This window comes from Rhipicephalus microplus, chromosome 3 (assembly GCF_043290135.1).
Source record: "Rhipicephalus microplus isolate Deutch F79 chromosome 3, USDA_Rmic, whole genome shotgun sequence".
NCBI lineage: Eukaryota > Metazoa > Arthropoda > Arachnida > Ixodida > Ixodidae > Rhipicephalus > Rhipicephalus microplus.
In genome coordinates, this window is record NC_134702.1 from 38726995 (window position 1) to 38746345 (window position 19351).

At 51.6% G+C, this 19351-nt stretch overlaps 1 protein-coding gene across 3 annotated transcripts in view; it reads right to left on the reverse strand.

Moving 5' to 3' along the window:
- spen (spen family transcriptional repressor split ends) overlaps nt 1-18884 on the reverse strand; it is a 210686-nt gene extending 191802 nt beyond the window's left edge. For all 3 annotated transcript variants that reach the window (XM_075889261.1, XM_075889260.1, XM_075889259.1), the window contains exon 1: nt 18673-18884. In XM_075889261.1, the coding sequence (XP_075745376.1) occupies nt 18673-18755 (83 nt within the window). In that variant the 5' untranslated portion in view covers nt 18756-18884. The remainder of the gene's footprint in view (nt 1-18672) is intronic.
- Between the last annotated feature and the right edge of the window lie 467 nt (nt 18885-19351).

Consider the following 19351-nt stretch of genomic DNA (forward strand, 5'->3'; position numbering starts at 1 on the left):
AATCAACGCGGGGTTGTCGGTCGTCGCCGTCTTTGCGGACGTCAACGACGACGAAGAGGCGACCGGGGCGACGACGTCGGCTCCGAGGGCGGAGGGGGGTCGTAAATTATGACGACTCTAGAGAGAACGCCAGCACCCATCGACAAAAAGCGACGACAAAAATGCGAGCGGGAACAGAGCACTGGACTGTGTGGTGACGCTGAGAAAAAAATGGCACGAGCTTCTCTCGTCTCCTGCTGCCTCCCTTGGTTGAAACACTTGTTCCTTCCGGTTCCGACCCTCCTCCTCCCAGTCTACAACGAAGTGGGGCAAGAAGAAATGAAATACGGAGTGTGTGTCTGTGGAGGGGAGGGGGGGGGGGCATCGCAAGAATAGAAGCCACCGCCTAGGTCGCGAACAAAAAGCGGCCACGATAACACAACACACCGGCCCGGCCACCCAACCTTCCTCTTTTCCACCGCTCCCCCTGAGACTTTGGGGGGCAAGTGCAGCAGCTTCAGAGTTCGCCATAAGGAGGGCGAGGCCGGACAAAGATGGCAGCCGAGTCTTCCCCCCCCCCCCCCTCCTCGTTGCACAGATGCTAGAGCGTGCATTGAGAAGGGACCCACACATGGCAGACCTGACAAACGAACGACGGAGGTGGCGCAACTTACAAGGCAGCAATCACCCTCCGCCAGGTTCAGCACCGCATTTGTCGCGAGAACGGCCGAGTCCTTGCGGCCAATTAGCGATCGAAGACGTAGAGCGACATTATCGTCGTTGTACAGTTACACGTCGGTCGAGGACAAGCAACTATGCGTGTCCTACACATGTCCGAACAAACCGTGGCCACCACGACCGGCCCCGATAGCGCTCGCAGCCAGAAATAATCGCAGATGCCATGTTTATATTCAATAGAGGGCATGCACTGAGCCTTGATCCGCAAAAGGGCAACACTATCGCCGCACCATATTAAAGGTCCGTTCGTACGCGCGTCCAGCTGTCCGTGATTCGGCGTGCAGGAGGTATTACTGTGGTCGCTAAACATCCAAGTTGCTGTGCTGATCTCGGACACAGATGGTGCAGCGAGTTTTACGCGTGTGTGGCGAGCGCACGGACCGCCCAAAATGGCGACCCCGACGCTAGCGGACCCTCGCGGATGACAAGTGCATACCCACAAGAAGATTAATCCAAACGACTGTGATATTTATATAAAATGTCAGAAACCTGACGATATAGTCCAATTGGAACGCATGCTATGTCGGTGCCCTGTGGAACACACGGACTGTACCAAAGAAGATTGATTGATATGTGGGGTTTAACGTCCCAAAACCACCGTATGATTATAAGAGACGCCGTAGTGCAGGGCTCCGGAAATTTCGACCAGCTGGGGTTCGTGCACCCAAATCTGAGCCCACGGGCCTACAACATTTCCGCCTCCATCGGAAATGCAGCCGCCGCAGCCGGGAATCGAACCCTCGACCTGCGGGTCAGCAGCCGAGTACCTTAGCCACTAGACCATCGCGGCGGGGCTATACCAAAGAAGAGATAAGGTGGCAACTGACACTACACGCCAGCTCACATCGACATCAATTCAGGCTCATCCAGAGTGTGCACGACGTGGCAGTTGGGCTTAGCCTGCATGTCCTAAAATAGAGGGAGCGGCCCCGCATCAGCCCTTAGGTGAACCTCAAAAACTCAATAAAGCTTTTACCATATGATACCATGCCCCACCAAATCAAGAATAAAACAATGTTTAACAATAAAAAAAAAGGAGCGTTCTTTGCGCCTGTAGCTGTGCTAACATCGAGCCGACGCCAGGTAGCGCGTGGTCATGTCAAACCAGTCTGCCAACGCAACATTACTGCAAGTGCTAAGAGACGGGTGGCTTAAAGTTCCGGATCAAAACAACGCGCCGCGAAAGGCACAGCGTGCCCGTTCTTCCTGGTCAGCTAATTAGGTCATCCGAGTCGTTATCGCAAATTACGGCGTTGGGCGTGGGAACGAAAGTTCCGTGTTCCTTCCGCTCAGGCCTTCTAAAACACACTCGCTCGTCAATTTCAGTATACGCTTAGCGCCTCCTTAAACTTAGCCGCCTCGTCATTGCTATAACAACTATAGCAAGCTCGAAGCGACGTGGGATCGAAGGCGTACGCTCTCAGCACTAAAGCTTGCCCAACTCGAAGGCAGCCGTCGATTGAGCATTTGGTCGATTTCGGACACTCGTCTACGTCGTACAGATACGCAGAAGGAAGGCGCAAAGGCAGATTCGGAGACGCCAGAGTCTAGACAACAGAAGTCGAGTTATTATCTAACAACCTGTTGTCCCTTCAAGTTAATGAATTTTCGGTACTGGAGCGCTGGGCGCAGCACGCTACAATAGAGTCAGGAAGATAACCCGGCTGCGTTTGCGATGGAGGCGGAAAGGTTGTAGGCCCGTGTGCTCTGATTTGGGTGCACGTTAAAGAACTCCAGGTGGTCGAAATTTTCGGAGCCTTCCACTACGGTGTCTCTCATAATCATATGGTGGTTCTGGGACGTTAAACCCCACATATAAATCAATTAATCAAGAGTCAGGAAGACGTGGACCACGTTCGTTTTCGCATCCAGTCTGACACGCGCTTATGCTACGACAGAGCAAAACGGGGTAAATTAAACGTAATATATATCAGCATGATACACGAAAAACGTTCGGCGGGAAAATAATTTCGGACGGATGTATCATCATCAGAGGGCCTGGGCTACTTGGTTTGGTTAAATTCAATATTAGGGGTGCTAAGAAACCGATGAACTACACAAATAGTAAAATAGATACGACCCCCCCCCCCCCCCCCCTCTTTCCGTAATACCCTAAACCATTCACTCTCGATCGTGTGGTGAGTTCCGTTTCTTCAGCGCCGCTAACATGTCAAATCAGAGGGGCTCTGATCTTCGACCAACATCAGCTGTACAAAGCAGATGCGGTGTCTGACTCACCCACCAGTGACCTCCTACACAATGACTCATTTCCCGCCACACTTGACGACGTTTGTTTTTCACAAAGTTCAGATCCTGCCGTGTGTGTACGCAGCGATACAAGGAAACAAAAGCATCGACGAAACTCCCTATTGACACGGCAAACAAATCGGAACAACGAGCCACAGCTGACAGTCTCGACGACTGTGCGTGGCCTTCGAGCGAACAGGTGTTGCTGCGATAATACGCCAGCCCCAATAGTTTTTCTTAGAGACAGCTGCATAAGAACAGCCGTGGCTGTCACTTACGCTTCTGATATATAGATAAAGAAAGTCGTATCGTTCATAGATATACAAAAAAAAAAAGACGAACAGAATGACCTCTTCAAAAAGCTGCACGCTTATTCACCGTTCGAAGAATCAACTTTTTGCCGTCAGCTGTTCAACCCCGCAAAGGGCTAAACGACACGGGAAATAAGTGAAGAGCTAAGCGATACTTTCAAGAGTTGTTGGCAAGTGGCCTCGGATAATTCTTCAAGACCTCGGTGCACATCAAGTAAAGGCGAGAAATGGCCGTCTCAAGCTAACGTCAGAACAAGATCTTTACGTGTTAAGGGGAAATGCCGGCGTACGCGCTGTTCAGGCGCAAAGACGGTCCACTAATGGTCACAAGTTCATAACATCAATGGACTCGGAAAACACTCATTGTTACCTCATTGCGCACTGCTTAAGAGACGAACACTAGCGATGAAGGACTAGACGGACACAAGCGCAAACGTTAAACTCGGTTTATTGGACAGACACATTATGCTCTTATGCAATAGCGTTTTATGGTTACAAAAACGGTTTACAAAAAAGGTAAGCAGTGCGCAATAGAGTAACAACTCGCCCAAGCTAGTAAGTACCCTTATCAGAAAACACGTGCCGTGTTTCTATTTGCTCGCCGTCTATTTTTTTGTCTCTCTACGAACACTAAAAACAGCGATATTTGAATGTGTCGATGGCTAGCTTACATGTTTTAGATAACCCAGTTAATTGATACGTGGGTTTTAACGTCCCAAAACTACCACATGATTATGGCAGACGCCGTAGTGGAGGGCTCCGGTAATTTCGACCACCTGGGGTTTCTTTAGCGCGCCCCCAAGTCTGAGCACACGGGCCTACGGCATTTTCGCCTCGTCGATAGTGCAGCCGCCGGGATTCGAACCCGCGGCCTGCGGGTCAGCACCACGGCGGGGCCCTTTTAGATAACTCGATTGCATGTGCACTAGGATACTATCTAGCTAGCAGCGAAACAGGCAAAAACTTCGTGTCAGGCAGCTAGTAATTTGCGTTGTTTGTAGCCCACTCCAAATCATCACAATCATTATCATTAACACGCCATAAACGGGCTTCAAGCAGTGCCCAGACACGAAAGGAAAAGGCCCACACAAAGAAATACACCACGTGGCACACGGCATCACTTCTGCGTGTGGGAAACGGCCCAGATGTGACCCAGGCACCGAAAAAAGCGTGCTCGTCTGCTACGCGTTCCCACCGCCACGAGAAACGCAGCGCTGTCGACGGCCCTTTCGTTCAAAGTCTGCCTGCTGCACAACAAATGCCCCCCCCCCCCCCCTCGTCTCCTACCAAATACAACGATGACGAACCACACCAACAGAGAGACCATGGAAGTGCGAGCGTTCCTTGCACTACATCTGCACTTTCCCGCGGTCTTCCCGAACGCCTTCGCAGCACCAGCAGTGGCAAGCCACTGGCGTAGACCAGTGGGGAGGGAGATCACCCCCCCCCCCTTCCGAACCTTTTCAATCTTGTATGTGTATATATACAAGTAAACGCACAAAGGCAGGCACCTAAACCCATACGGTGCCGTTGAATGCCCTTCCCCCTTTTAAGCAAAATATTTCTGCCTACGCCCATGTCTAAGCAAGCAGCGACGGGCGTTGCGTGTCTCCCAAGAGCCCAAGCTATCCGTGGCTCGGCTCGCCTGCCTATGCGGACCAACGACAAAACGAACTCTAAGAAAAGCTCTCGCGAAAATTCAGGCTACGAAAGAGAAGAAGACCGACCATATGGGCGCACAAACGCGTTCCTTTCGTCAACCGCGCCCGACATTTTCGCCTTCATCTTCAAACCGGGTCGCACACCCGACCACCGCGCCCCCTTTCTTGGAGACGAAAAGGGGGCGAGCATGCAGTAGAGACTAGGAGATGCCGTAAATAAGAGAGGGGGAAAAAAGCGAACAAACACCGGGAGCCCCGCAATTCGCCCAACAAGGACTCCCTTTTCTGAACAGCGCCCATTGTGGGCCGCATGATCGTGCGCGCACGGCTCCCCCGGTGACGTGCACAGAGCAGGGCGGCGGCCACAGTGACGCATGCGCTGATCCAACCTCTTTTCATCAGCAGATTCGACGGCATACAGACACGCTTCCCCCCCCCACTACCTCCTCCTCGAGTTCATTTTAGTTAAGGTTCACCCCAAGCGCCTTTCTGTGCATTCTCACGAGGGCAAACAGTGTTACCAAGAGTAAAGAGAGAAAAGAGTGGGGTCAGCGACAGGCAGGGACATGTCTGGAGGAGCCCAGAACCAGATGTCACTCGTTGCAGGCAGCCGCGACAGTGCACCAGAAAAGGGCACTCGCTTCTTCGAGAAGGGCACCACTGCTGCGAGGAGCACACAGTAACGGACGGACACGGGGTATCAGGTGGGAGCAGACTGCCGGAGTGACACATGCGAGCAAGTGAAACAAACAAGACGTCCGCTTATGCCGCCGCCCTTAGGGGCGACGTCCGGGAACTGCGAGTAGATTGGAGGGATGTAGGCGTCTGTGCTGGCTCCGCCGCCGCACTCACTGGACGCGGTCCGGAGGCAGGAAACGGAGCTCGCAGACTGTGACCTCTCGAGGGCTCCTTATCACCCGCTGCTACATGTTGACGCCACGGAGGACGCGCACCACCGGCAGTCATGGTCGGAGGCCGAAGGAGCGGAAAATACGCGACTTTTGACTTGTCGATAGTTATAGCGCGAGAACAGAACGACGACAAAGAGTCAAGGACACGAAAGAGAAGAAGGACTCTTTGTCGTCGTTCTGTTCTCGCGCTATAACTATGGTCATGGCTAAGAAGGACGTTTCGAGGAACTTAGCTCACGAAAATCCCACTGGCGTTAATGCATGTTTACCCGCCCCGCACCTCGTGGCGATATTCTGATGGAAAAACTCGGCAGGCGTGCATATTTTCACCAGCACCGCGTTTCCCGTCAGAGCCATTTCGGAACGCATACAAGGCCCTCCCCGCAAGAACACGTGGATTACGCGAAGGCCCGCTGGAAGCGATATATACGGCGCCGTCACTTGGTTTTGGTTTTCTTCGATTCAAGAAAGAGGAACGCCTTGTTGATCTCGGGAACGAAGGTTTCGCGTACAGCCTAGTCTGTTCGAACGAAAAGAAAAGCAGACGCTCTCCCCGCGCGCGAGTGGGCGCGGTAATAAATAGGCTACAGGCATTCACGTAACGCGGAAACTGGATGCGGCCTAGCTTGCAGAGCGCATGTACACACAAACAGCGGAAAGAAAGAGAAACGAAGTGGACGAGGAGAATGAGAAATGGAACGAAAGAAGAAGCAAGTAATCTCGAGATCGCGCGAGGCGACGGTGCATATGTATATACCGCCCCCGGAAACAGCGTTGGGGACCGCAAGGGTTGTCTTCCAGCCAGGCTCCACTTGCATCGGAGCACACACACCCACATACACACACGCGCTCGCTTGGCTGTGAGAGCGCGGACTTGTGACTCAACGCGGAAGCCACGATAGGGACGACGACGGGGTGGCGACAAAAGAACGTTTCTTTCTTTCTCGATCTCAAGAAGGGCGGCGTCGTTTTCTCTTACCACCCGCAAAAAAGCACGCGTTCCTTCCACTCTTCTACTTGGCACGGCACCAAGTAGCGAGTGAGCTACGGTGACGAGCTTGGCTAGCCGCTCTCTCACTCCGTGAAACGTCGTAATCCCGAAAAAATTCGCGCGCAGGAAATAAAGCGGGAGGATAGCCATACCGTCTTCGAGCTCTCTTGTAGAGCGGGCTACGAACTAGGACAAGTTGGGAAAAAAAAATGCAAGTTTGACAGCACACAGTGCTTGCGTGCGTGCGTGAATGCACGCTGTCCTGCGCAACAACCAAGTGGAAGAGGCTGACTCCGTATCGCGTTGTGTTATCGCAATCGAAGATCGTGGAGATTCGAAGGGAAAAGTGGTCAACAAGACGGTTATAATTTTTCATCGGTTCACTGAAATAACGCGTAGTCTCGTCACCACACGAAATTGCGCGCGCCTGACGAGACAAGACAGACTATGGTTATAGCGCGAGAACAGCATGCACGACGACAAAGAGGACACTGAAATAGAAGGACAAAGAAGGACACGAGCGCTAACGACAAAGAGACAAGAAGGACACAAAGGACACGAGCGCTGTTGTTCTTGTCTCTGTGTCGTCGTTCTGTTCTCGAGCTATAACTATCGTCATGTGATACCAACTAGCCCAAGCTGCCACACCTCTAAGAGACAAGACAGACCAGCGCGAAAAAGGAAAGACTGCAAGGCGACGGCGAGGCAACGCTGTTTCCAAGGGTACACTGGTGCCACGACTACGCTGGTGACCGCGGACGCAGCAGTGCTTCAAGTTGGGCGAGTGTCTGCGACAATGTACGACGCAGTTGCGCTGAGGGAAAGGCACGAAGGATTCAGTACAAACAGAAGAGAGCTCACACATGTCCCGATCTATTTGCCCTTAGTACTTCGTGCGTTTCGCTCAGTGGAACTGCGTTAGAACGCCGATGCAGTTCGAAAACGAGCCCAGTAGGGAACCCCCCCCCCCCCCCCTTCCACGCCGTTTTTGGCTCGCGCGCTGACGCAAGACAACCCCCAAAATCAAACGCGAGGGGAAAAACAAAAAAATACATAATAAAAGCAATAAAAAGAACGAAAGTTACTAAGATGGCGAACACGAGCGTACAAAAAGTCTACCTGCCGGTAGGCTTCCCGACTCAGGCGCCGATGACACCAACGCACGCGCGCTAACAGGGGCGCCCACCACGAGCGAGTGGTTTTTATGCGAACTGAACAGCGAATCGGGAGACACACGGTGCGGTGACAAAACTGCCGCAAGCAGTAAAAGATGCAAAATGTACATATTTATGTTTTATTGGCGTCTCTTGTTTACCTTGAAGTATTTTTTGTGGTTGTGTTCGTGTGAACCATCGAATGTATATGTTCTTTCAACGTCATCTCATATCCATGTTCATGTAAATGACGTCTGTTTTGTCATCATCGTTAGAGTATGTGTAAGAAGAAAATGTTCTGTTTAGTGTTATTGACGTTCGTGGCAATAATTTTTTTCTAAACAAAGTTACCGAGAAGACAGAGGCTCCTCTCGCACACGACACCTTGGCGAGGTCTGTAGTGTGCAATCAAACACGGCCCAGTCAACACGAGGGTCTCTCCCCACGCCACTCAAGTCTGCTTTTAGCAGGACATTCGTGAGGCAGTAGCCATATCGAAACGGGAGCCATTAGACGCGCCCGAGTGACCTGCTTGATAGGCCGGCTTAGAGCGCGCGGTCGACACATACGCGACACGAGCGCAATTCGATGTGTCAGCCTCATCCGTGAAACGAACGCTTCGGGGAACAGGAGCGGCAATCATTCATCGCCGACGATAAGATGATGATGCGACGCGGCGTGACCGACGTTGTTGTGCAATATTACGCCACGCGATCAGCTGCAAACTGCAGCCCCTTTCAGGCACATCGTTTCCACATATAAAGAGCCAACGTATCTTGAAATGCTTCAACCGCAATTACTCCCTACACAGGAGTCCCGAGCCCGGGACTGTTGGAGTAGTCTCGAGGCTATTTCGTTCTCCCGCGTCCGGGCGTTCACGCGCTCTCTCTTTCGCGATGAATACTTTCGAACCAGTTCCACGTCCTTTACCTCAGAGCCACCTCGCGTTCCTCGACACTGTTGCCCACTCCCAGCGAAGGCAGGCTCCGGGTTCTCCATTAGAACGAGGGAAGGGAGGACGGAGGTTTCACCTCGGAATCATACTGCGGGTTCTGGAACGTCAAACAACTCAAATTATCATTATTATTACGCACACGCTGACAAAACAAAAAGGCCCCCCCCTGCGAACGTGCGCTAAGTCCAAAGGCGAACGACGCGAATGTGTACACGTGCCGTCCCAAGGAACCACTACGTATATAGAGTTTCGCGGAAGCGTTTGTGCATCGTGGCCACCTCGAGCAGTCAACGTCACCGTTTCGTATATTTAACTCATCATCATCAGCCTTACTACATATGCCCACAGCGGGACAAAAGGCCTCTTTCTCTCTCATCTTTCGCCAATCAAACCGGTCCTGCGTTTGCTTCGGACACGTTACGCCGAGAAGTACTGCAATATCAGCCTCACCAGTGCTGCATTGAAAGCGGCCGAGATTGCATCCACACCTGCGTTTAAAATATGCGATCCACCCAATCACATACGCCGGTTCTTGCGATTGGAACGTGCGTTGCGAGTTAAGGCCCAATATTAACACGCCTCGAACTCCGGCGCGAAATTTCAAGACGGAGCAATGCTGGGAGACCTTGCTCGCCGGCGAGGAAAAGCAGGCTCAAAGTGGCGCTCCTCGACCAGGCGCAGCGGGCTGCTGAGGCCAGTGGACCCCTGGACTATATTATAGAGGCCCCACTTACCAGCTTCCAACCGTTATCCCCCCCCCCCCCCCCATTTTTTGTATACAATAGACATTTTTCCTTTTCCATTCTGCAATCTCATCTGACCCCCCATAACATGCTGCCTCTCCTTGGCACGCTTGCCTGCCTGCTCTTGCTGATCAGCGGTTACCTTGCCCACGCGCAACTTGCCCTGCCAATTGCTTCTTGATTTTGACTAAGATGTCCTTAACGCGACTCTATTCCCTGACCCACCCCGCTCTCTTATTTATTTATATGTAACCAAATGGCATCCAGTTCGTCGTAAACAGGCCGACGTAATGGGATAACAGAAAAGGAACACGGTCGCAAATTGACGGCTGCTGTTCCGACACGCTACTTACTGTGCGAAATTAATGTCCAAATACAAAGATGTCTTACACTGAACTCTCTAAAAAAAACATTTCTGCAAACCAATAGCGACGAAATGAGCTGTACGCACTGAAATTCGGCGATTCCCGACCTCGTTAATGTGACGTCACACCGAGAAATCGCTGGCGTTCGGAAAGCCCAAGATGGCGGCCCCTCTACGAATCGCAAATAACGTATTATAGGCCGTCGAGCACGCGCCACGGCAAGAGATACACGTAGGCAACCCCGAGCTGGCGCCGACGGAACGAGCGACTCGGAACAGCCTCGGCGAAGCCGTTGATGACGCAACGCAAGGTCCCCTCGGCCGTGTCCAGCGTCAGCGCTGGAACGGATTCGCCCCTGAGGCGCGGATTATCATCGGACCTGTTTGACCGTCCTCCATCCGCGCCGAGGCCTTCGAGGGGGAATAAAACGCAACGAACGGCTGAGCTGCGTAGGCACGACGAAACTGCCCCAACGAGTGCAGCGTTAAAAAGGCAACCAAGCTAGCCCGAAAAGGCTCGGTCGCCACACTGTGCGTACGTGCTACCTTACTTAGCGAAAGATCACAAGGAAATTGCGTTTCTTCGGTGTCAATAACGCCTCCTTTCCAGACTGCGAAACAAAACAACTTATTGACTTTCTGAATACCACACGATCTCTCTTTGAATCAAAATGTCATAGCAGAGTGGACACGCATTACAACATCTACGAGTTCGAATTAACAAACAAGGTACAGTAACACAGAATAACAACGTTTCATACATACGTATAAAAAAAGCACACACACTCGCATATTGCAACAATGGAGAAATTTGCCCGAGGTCTGAACGTACCAGAACCACGATGCGAACGCCATCAGTGGAGAGGCTCCGGAAATTACGAGAAGCAGGGGATCTTAAACGGACATCTAAAATCTAAAGCACACGGACTTCCAGCGTTTTCGCCTCCACACAAACGCGGCACGGGAGCAGATATCCTGACGTTCATGATGGCGAATTTCACCGCGCGAGAACGTAAGAGAAAAAAAGGGGGAAACTCAGTTCTCGCGCTCTGAAATTCGTCATCTCGAACCGACTAGCCCAAGCTACCACACTTGCAGACAACATATGCTGACGTGACTGCTTCGGCAGTGCATTCCGAGGGTTCGACCCCTCGGAATGCACTGCCGAAACAGTCAGAAGAAGTGTTTTAAATGTCGAGCGGGAGGAGAGAGGAACCCCCTCCCGCCTCGACATTTAAAACACTGAAACCAACAAACACACAAACTAAAAAAAAAAAGAGTCGGACCCCGTGCATTCTCACCTTCTCCTGTCTTATAGAAATTTCTAGTCACGCTTCGTTCCTGTAGTTGCTAGAGCATAAGGCTTCGATACTAAAGGCTCCATAGTTCAAATCTTCCTCAGAACATCATTCATTATTGTTGATACGCCCCAGGTTGACGTCAACCGCGGTTACTGGGACGTTGATTCCTGCGGCGGCACCTAAAGAAGAATGCGGTACGCGCGAGAACAATGAAAATAACAAGAACAGCTGCGGAGCTGTTAGCCTCGTTCGTCGGTAAAATGTACGGCGAGGAATTAAGCTGACCGAGCTGAATCGCCACTGCCCCTGCGAAAGCGAATCATGGCGACACGGGAAACACCATTGGCGAAACTTTCAAACGTATCGGAAAGAACAGCGGTCAAACTTTACGGCAGCCGCGAAGTGGATAACAAGAGACGAACAAATGACGATTAAAAAAAATAAAATTGATGGTGTGGAGGTTACGCCTCGAAAGTAAATTGTGCGTTGCGTTATCATTGTATTTTTATATTGGGGTGGAGTAGGGAGACAACTGCCCATCCGCACCCCCTAGCAAAGTCACCTTCTATCCAAGCGGGCACCACCCGAATTTTCCGAAACGAACCAGAAACAATCCGCGCGGCTTCACATTTGCCGGCAATGCACTGCGAGAACTGCCGGTCCAAAATATATTATTTTATTTTCATTCCTCCTTTAAAGGAGCAAAAGGGTAGGTCACGATATTAAGCGCCAAAAAGGTCGGAGAACGTTCAACCTCGCATGACCGTGAACATCTGTTTTCTAGGAATATGCGTCGGTCGCCGATCTCCTCGCTGTCAAAACATGCTGCACTACAGAGACGCTAGCTGATTAATCACAGATGAACTTTTTCTTTGTTGTTTAAATTCAGACGCCCTTGCCCTGTTGAGAAAATGGTGGGGGGCGGGGGCAAGGAAACATAGGCACGTGGTTGCCTGACGCACTACCAATCTCCTTTCTAGTGAGTGAGTGAGTAACAACTTTATTAGTCGAAGGGGTGAGGGGTAAGGGAGGCTAAGCCACGAAGGCTGCCAGTCTATAGCATTGCGGAGTGCTCCCTCCGTACCAGCTCTCGCGACAGGCAAAGACGCCTCTGCCATGCGTTCGTATCCAGGCAACCATGAAAAAAAAAAGAAAACATGGCAACGCGAAGTGACGAGTAAGTTTCGTAAAAGTTCAGATTACCATTATCAGAAAAGGCCGATCACATCACATCAGTCGTAGAATTCTTCGTTATTAAAAAACAATGTACTGGCGCCGTCTTTTGTTTATTCTTAATCTACAGGGAGCATCGTTTTTTTTTTTTTAGGAGGGGGGGGGGGGGAACGGCGCTTACAAATACGCACGCGACCACTGCACCCACCAGGAACACATTTCTGTAATAAGACAGCTCACACGTGACGCCAACAACAAAACTTCATTACGTGCCGGTTCACATGGGAATTCTGCCTAATAACGTTGCGCCGAAACCTGACTCAATGTGATAACGATGCGGCCACATTGTAAAAAAAGGTGGGGGGGGGGGGGAATGGTGTGACGATAACGTTGCCGCAACGTCACAAACATTCCGTCCTATACCGTTCAGTGCACCGAATTGGTGGTTTCAGCGACACCTGTTGACCTACGACGACGCCGCCGCGGAAACAAGGGAGTTTGCAACGAGCTTCGCTTCAAACGTGGATCTTTTCTTCTCGCAATTCGAAACGTCCACAATCGTGAGTTCGGCTCGCGCGCGTACATATACGCACCGGAACCTTTAAAAGCAGAGACGAGAAACGATTACATTCACCGCGCGAGATCGCCAGCATCCGACGTAATAATGCGGCTGAGTAGGCAGAACAGACAAAAAAAAAAGGTACCCTAATCACTAAGGAACGCGATTAAGAATAAAGAAAAGACGGCGCCAGTACACTGTTTTCTAATAACGAACGATTCTACAATTGATGCAAAGGTTAAGCAAGCGCTTAACGGTCGGAGAGTTTTGCGAGAATTCGCGTGCGCTAAAGCTGCATTTTTTTTTAGAAGGACAGCTCGCAAATCACTCGACGTCGCAACGACGAAACTTCGCGGTGCAATAATCGTGTGCGGCTACGGAGATGAGCGTCAATCAAGACAATGCAGAAAAAGTTCGGCCTCTCTTCTCTCTCTTTTTTTATTTGCCTTCAATATCCCGGCTTCGAAAGAAGACTCGCCATGCGGCGCATCGCCTTACCTCGTCCGTCGGTATAGCACGAGCAGAAACATTTTTTTTTAGTCTTTTCTTTATTCTTATTTCTTGAAACCAGAGAAGTGATTTGCCGCTTAACCTAACGCTATTGTTATATGGCGCACGCGTTCGCATCGACGCCGAACACAATAGGAGAAGCGAGGCGGGTTCGAATTTCCGACGACCCGGGTCCCAGCATTTCCGCGATCTCAAATTCAGACGTGACAGCGCGCGTCATAGGCAGCGCGGGAGAGAAGGCAGGCGCTCGCTAACGCTGCGAGGATTCCCTACAATAGCCACAAGAAAAGAAACAAAAAAAGAAAGTGAATATTATTACTAAGGCGGGCACCTCAGCGCGGACGGATTTCGCAACCGACGCGTTGTCCGGGAAACCGTTGTTCTTTTCTTTTTCTTCTTTTTAATGAACGAATAAATTAAAACAGCTGACGACGGACGCGCGGGTGGGTCTCGGCGAATAAAAGAAGTATCCCTCAAGACGTCTAAATGTGTAACTCACAAAAAAAAAAAAGCAAAACTAGACAGCTTTAGAATGGGGTATATATGTACACAAAGTTTTTGCGTGACCTCTCTACTAGCGTTTCACGCCCTTCTCTTGCGTATCCATCCACGTTAACACGCGCAGTGACGACAAACGCCAATGAAAAGCCTTTGCGTACCCCATTCTAAAACTGCCTTTTTTTTAGTAGAGTAAGCGCTGAATAGAGTACCTAAGGCTACCCGTACGCTATCCCTCGCGTTTACTGCCCCTGAGCATGATGCGTCGTACGCTAACCTCTCGGCTACTCAACGAACCGAGTCGTAACCCAACGAGCGCTAAGCTTGCGTACGCTTGTTCTAAAATTAAGACAAATTTTGAATAGGGCGCGCCAAGAAAATAGCGTAGTACGACGCATGCGCAGTGGTGACAAACGCTCGCTCAATGCTTCGCATACACAACTATAAAATTATCCGCTGTTCTAGTACCAGGTCGGCTGCGGGTTACGCGTAGTATAGCCGACGATCCCACTTTCATCGAGGCGAGCCCCATTTGTCTTCCTTCACAGCGCCTCGCGGTTGCTGCTCGTGATCCTACGCTGCCGCGAACACACACGACCGGGGGGCGCACGGGGTACGACGCAGTACCGTCGCGCACAATGCAATTACGCCTCACGAACCCAGTTAACGGGCGGGCCACGCAGCGCAACCACGATAGAGATCGACCTTCTTTTCCGCCGCCAGCCAGCACGACGTCGACGCAACACAAACGCCCGCACGGCTGCCTTACCAACGCGTACCGCCTCGGTTGCTGCAGCTAGCCTAGCTACGACGACGAGCGGATCCGGTCCGGAAAGACAAAGAACACCAAAACACAACAGCGAGCTGCCGGCGGCCTTAAAACACACACGCACACACACACACACACACACACACACACACACACACACACACACACACACACACACACACACACATATATACACACACACACACACACACACACACACACACAGCAGGAACAAGCAGCTGCCGCCACCGGCGGGAGATTGGCTCGGCCTCGGAGGCTGAGCTTGCGACTTCTCGAACAGACGATTTCGTGCGAAGCGCCGTGATTATTGTCTGTCTACTCAACGTTTCAAAGCCCCCCGACAGAAATGCTGGAACTTGCATGATATTCGGGGAGGGTCTCTTCGAAACCTCACTAGAAGACACGGCGCTGGTTCGAGAACTTTCACGACGGATAAGCTTTTTTTTTTTTCTTGTGAAGCAAAATCAAAACACGCGACACAAGTTCCGCTGGATTCAAGACAATGCAAAATAATATATAGATATATAAAAAGCTCGGTACTTTCAATATCGCCGGAAGCACCAACTCCGCCTTACAAGCTCAAGGAAGGTTGCTCACAGAGTGACCCAGTAACGAACTCGGGCGCTATACGTGCCGTTTCGGTCGCAATCTAGTTCATGTTGAATCGGCCTACCCGATCACGAGGGACTCATACGCGCAAAAAAAAAAAAACCGATATCAGTCACGACAATTCTATCCCGATCGAAAAATATCCGCGTGACACCCGTACCAGACCTTGTCGAAAAAAAAGAGAAGAACGCGCGACTCAAAATTACCTTACAAACGAACGAGCAAGGCCCGGAGACTCTCTCCGACAAACACATCGCGCACAGCCGACCTTAAAAGCCCGAAATCCGCTTGCGGAGAACTGAAGAGCGGCTTTCAAGCTGCATTCGTACAGGTGCGTTTCCTATGCTGCATTTTGCACCCGCTCCCAGGTAGACTCACGCCACACGGCTCGAGGAAAAAAAAAGATTCACGCGCTGTTTACGGAGAAGCAACACCTGCGCCGACACCACCGCGAGAACACGGACAGAAAGCCTCCTGGTTCATGTGCGACGCGCCGATGTAGTCAGACACACGTCCTCCTCCGTACACGCTAATCTCCGAATACATACATGTGGAATCGCAATTTCTGCTGTCACTGATGCGCGCGAGACAAGCATTCGGCGCAACAAGAATAAACCATTTGTAGAACTGTACACTTTCTGAACGAAGAAAAAAATGAAAAAAAAAAAAGCTCGGCCAACTTGGAGCGGCCGACCGCATTCCGCCCTTTTCTGCACGCCTGGCCGCGTTATCCGTGTCGCGGCCCGAACCACCCAAACAGATCTGTCTGTTGGCCTCAATAGCCAAGCACGGCCTAACGCGTTTGGGGGCCTGCGACGCGCGGATATGGAAGGGGACGTTGTTCCAGAATGTTCCGACCAGAGAGGCCCGCTAAGACCTGAGTAAACCGCACACGCCAGACGAGTACATTGCGCGTCGAAGAAAGTAAATAACCTGTGGTGCTTTACTAGCCAAAACCACGATACGAGTATGAGGCACGCCGAAGTGCAGGTCTCCGGAAACTTCTCCCATCCCTACTACATAGCGCAGCAGACGGGCCTCTTACCAGCACCGAAATGCGACTGCCCCGGCAGAAACACAGTCCGTGCCTCTCGGGTCGACGGCGGAGCACCGCAACCACGGTACCACCGAGTTAGACAACAACATCGAATAAAGTAAAAACCCACAACTACGCAACTTCGCAGTCGCAACAAAATCAGAAGCGCGTTTCGGCGATCGCATGCGCAACGGTCGGGCGGGCCTCGGCGACAACCGCGCCAAACGTTGCGCACAGCGCAAGCTCGATCGCGTATTTACGGCAACAGCTCGCTTTAAAACCAAGCCTTCACCAGTGTTTAAATAAAACCCGACTCGCCTTTGTAAAAGACTATCTCGGAACAAAACGTTACGACATAACAGGGGCGCGTTTCCTATCTCGACTAAGACGCGCATTCCGTACTCGCCGAGCGCTCCGCCAAGCCAGCTGCGTTTTCCGTCCCGTACGCGACTACGCGTTCTCGTCAAAGCTAGCAGCGCCGACGCGTAGTTTTCGCGTAACTTTCTTTCGTGCTTAGCGAATCGAGCGGAGGGACACGATAGAAAGATAACGCTGCTTTTACAAAGTTTCATCATAACACTGTAAGGTAAGCAGCGCAACAAGAACAAAGGGGACAAGAAAGACACTGCACTGGCCGCTTCACCGCAGCTAAAGTGCTCTGCTTCATTATACGGTATGAAGATCAATCTCGTAGATGATCCTAGTTTTCACTGCTTTCTTTAACTTCAATTTATAACATTTATTTGCCACGTTCGCACCCAAGAGTTTTCCATCAGCGAGTCCAGCAACATTTTTCTCTCTCTAAACACCGCATACGAGAACAAAGAGATTGAAACAGCAGCGGGGGAGGGAGGTGAACAAAAAGAAAACCCCGAATCCTGCCCGGATTCCAGGAAAGGCAGGCGGGTCTCCCAAAAGCGCGGGAAGGACCGAGCACCACGCTAGCTTGAGTTTCTCTTCGAAGCGAGCGAGCTAGCAGGCAGGCAGGCAACGGCTTCGGGTCTTGCCTACACCGCCGGGCAGGGGGGAACAGAAAAGAGCGAGGCAGAAAGGAAAGAACGCGAGGGTGAGCGCTGTAAAGAAAAGCACGAAGAGAAGAAGGACAGCCCCGTCGGGGGACCGTATACCAAACTGCGCCGCACAGCCCGCGCATTTCCGACGCGCTGCTACCCCCCTCCCTTCCCCCGTACCCTCTGCTGCATCGTGCGGGGCCCGCCGAGGCACGGACGTGAGCGGAGTCTTCGCGGCTTTTTTGGCCTCGCGTCTGTTCGCGTTCGATCCAGCAAAGAAAAAACTTTTGTTCCCAACGAGTCGCCTGAACACGAATAGCAAGTAGCAGTGTTAGACGCACACGATCAAGAACTAAACTGACCTCGAGTGCCACCGTACGAAGCCAGCGGGCACGGTCGCGGCGTGTACTGCTGCTCGCTACGTGAAGACGAAACGCTTTATGAAACAGCCGAACGCGAAACTCGCGATTGTACAGACTAAGGCAAAACGCTAAAACACAGGTTTATCAAGAACATGCAAGTCCGAGGCTGTATTGAACTGCGATCGAACATAAGAGTGGAATTTAAGAAGTATCGCTGTTGGTTACGGAAAATATGCGAAAACAGAACGAAGTGGCGCACCAACGCGGCGGTGATCAAAGCATGCAGGAGCACGGAGGCCACGCGCTTTTTGGCAGGTAGCGATAACAGTATAAACAAACAAAAACAGGCCACAACAAAAACAACCCAAGTACCTCACACAACAAACCCCGATATCGTAACTCGACAAGGAAAACAATGTCTTGCTGGAAAAGCTGCAAAGGAATAAGGCACAACAAAAAAAGGCTATCCGAAACACGATCGAATGCGGCAAGTACGCACACACACAATCACGCCGTACGCCACAAGCGAAGGCGCGAACCTCGTGGCTCGAGCGGCACCGCACATTGAGGCTGGCTCACGTGACGGCGATCAGCTCGTGGCCGATCATCGTGCACGAATCACGTTCACTGCACGAGCCACGATCGGCACAAAAAACACGCGCACAGTCAAGAGAGACGCGGCGAGCGGCCGCGGCAGTTCCACCGCCGGCTCCATGCGAGCGATCAGGCGAGCCGCTCGCGCGGCCGCCAAAATTCGAACCAGTACGTACCGTTTGAAGTGCTCCCGTATCCTTTCTTCTCGAATATTATCCGGTAAATTTCCGACCCAAAGGTGTCTAGTCTCTCTAACCATCTTGCATTGCTGGCCACATCAGGACATCATTGCGCTGGACTCGTACACACGGCCCCATCAAACATATATCATACACCGTGTGTTTTCTTCGCGGCCCACACTACACGCAGGCATTCTCCGCCGCGAAAGAATGACGTCACCCGCTTCTCGCGGGCTCACGCGAGATGCGGCGAGAGCGTCCGCCCCTCGCGGAGACCGAGGAGGGAGAAGCAGGGAGGGAGGTCAAAATGGCCGCCTGCCTCCCACCAGGCCGCGTTCATGTTTGTTTTTTTTCTTTATTTTCTCTTGCCTTGCCCGTTTCGAACACGCACAGCGCTCTGGACGCTGCTCGTTTCTCAGGCGGCACTTGTTCGCGAAAGTTCGGTAACTCGGTAATACCCCGTTTTGTCAAAAAATTGGTCGCGAAAACGCGGCTATTTATTTAAAGGTGACGTTAATAAGTACTCGCCCGGAGAACTCGCGAGGATCCAGCCGTGCCACGTCATTAGGCCTGAGCCTCGACCAGCTGGTATCGTTCGCGCCTTTCCCTACCGAGTGAAACTGAACAAAAACTAGTAATCTTTAGCACAAACGCAAACCCAAGTCAACAAATCGGC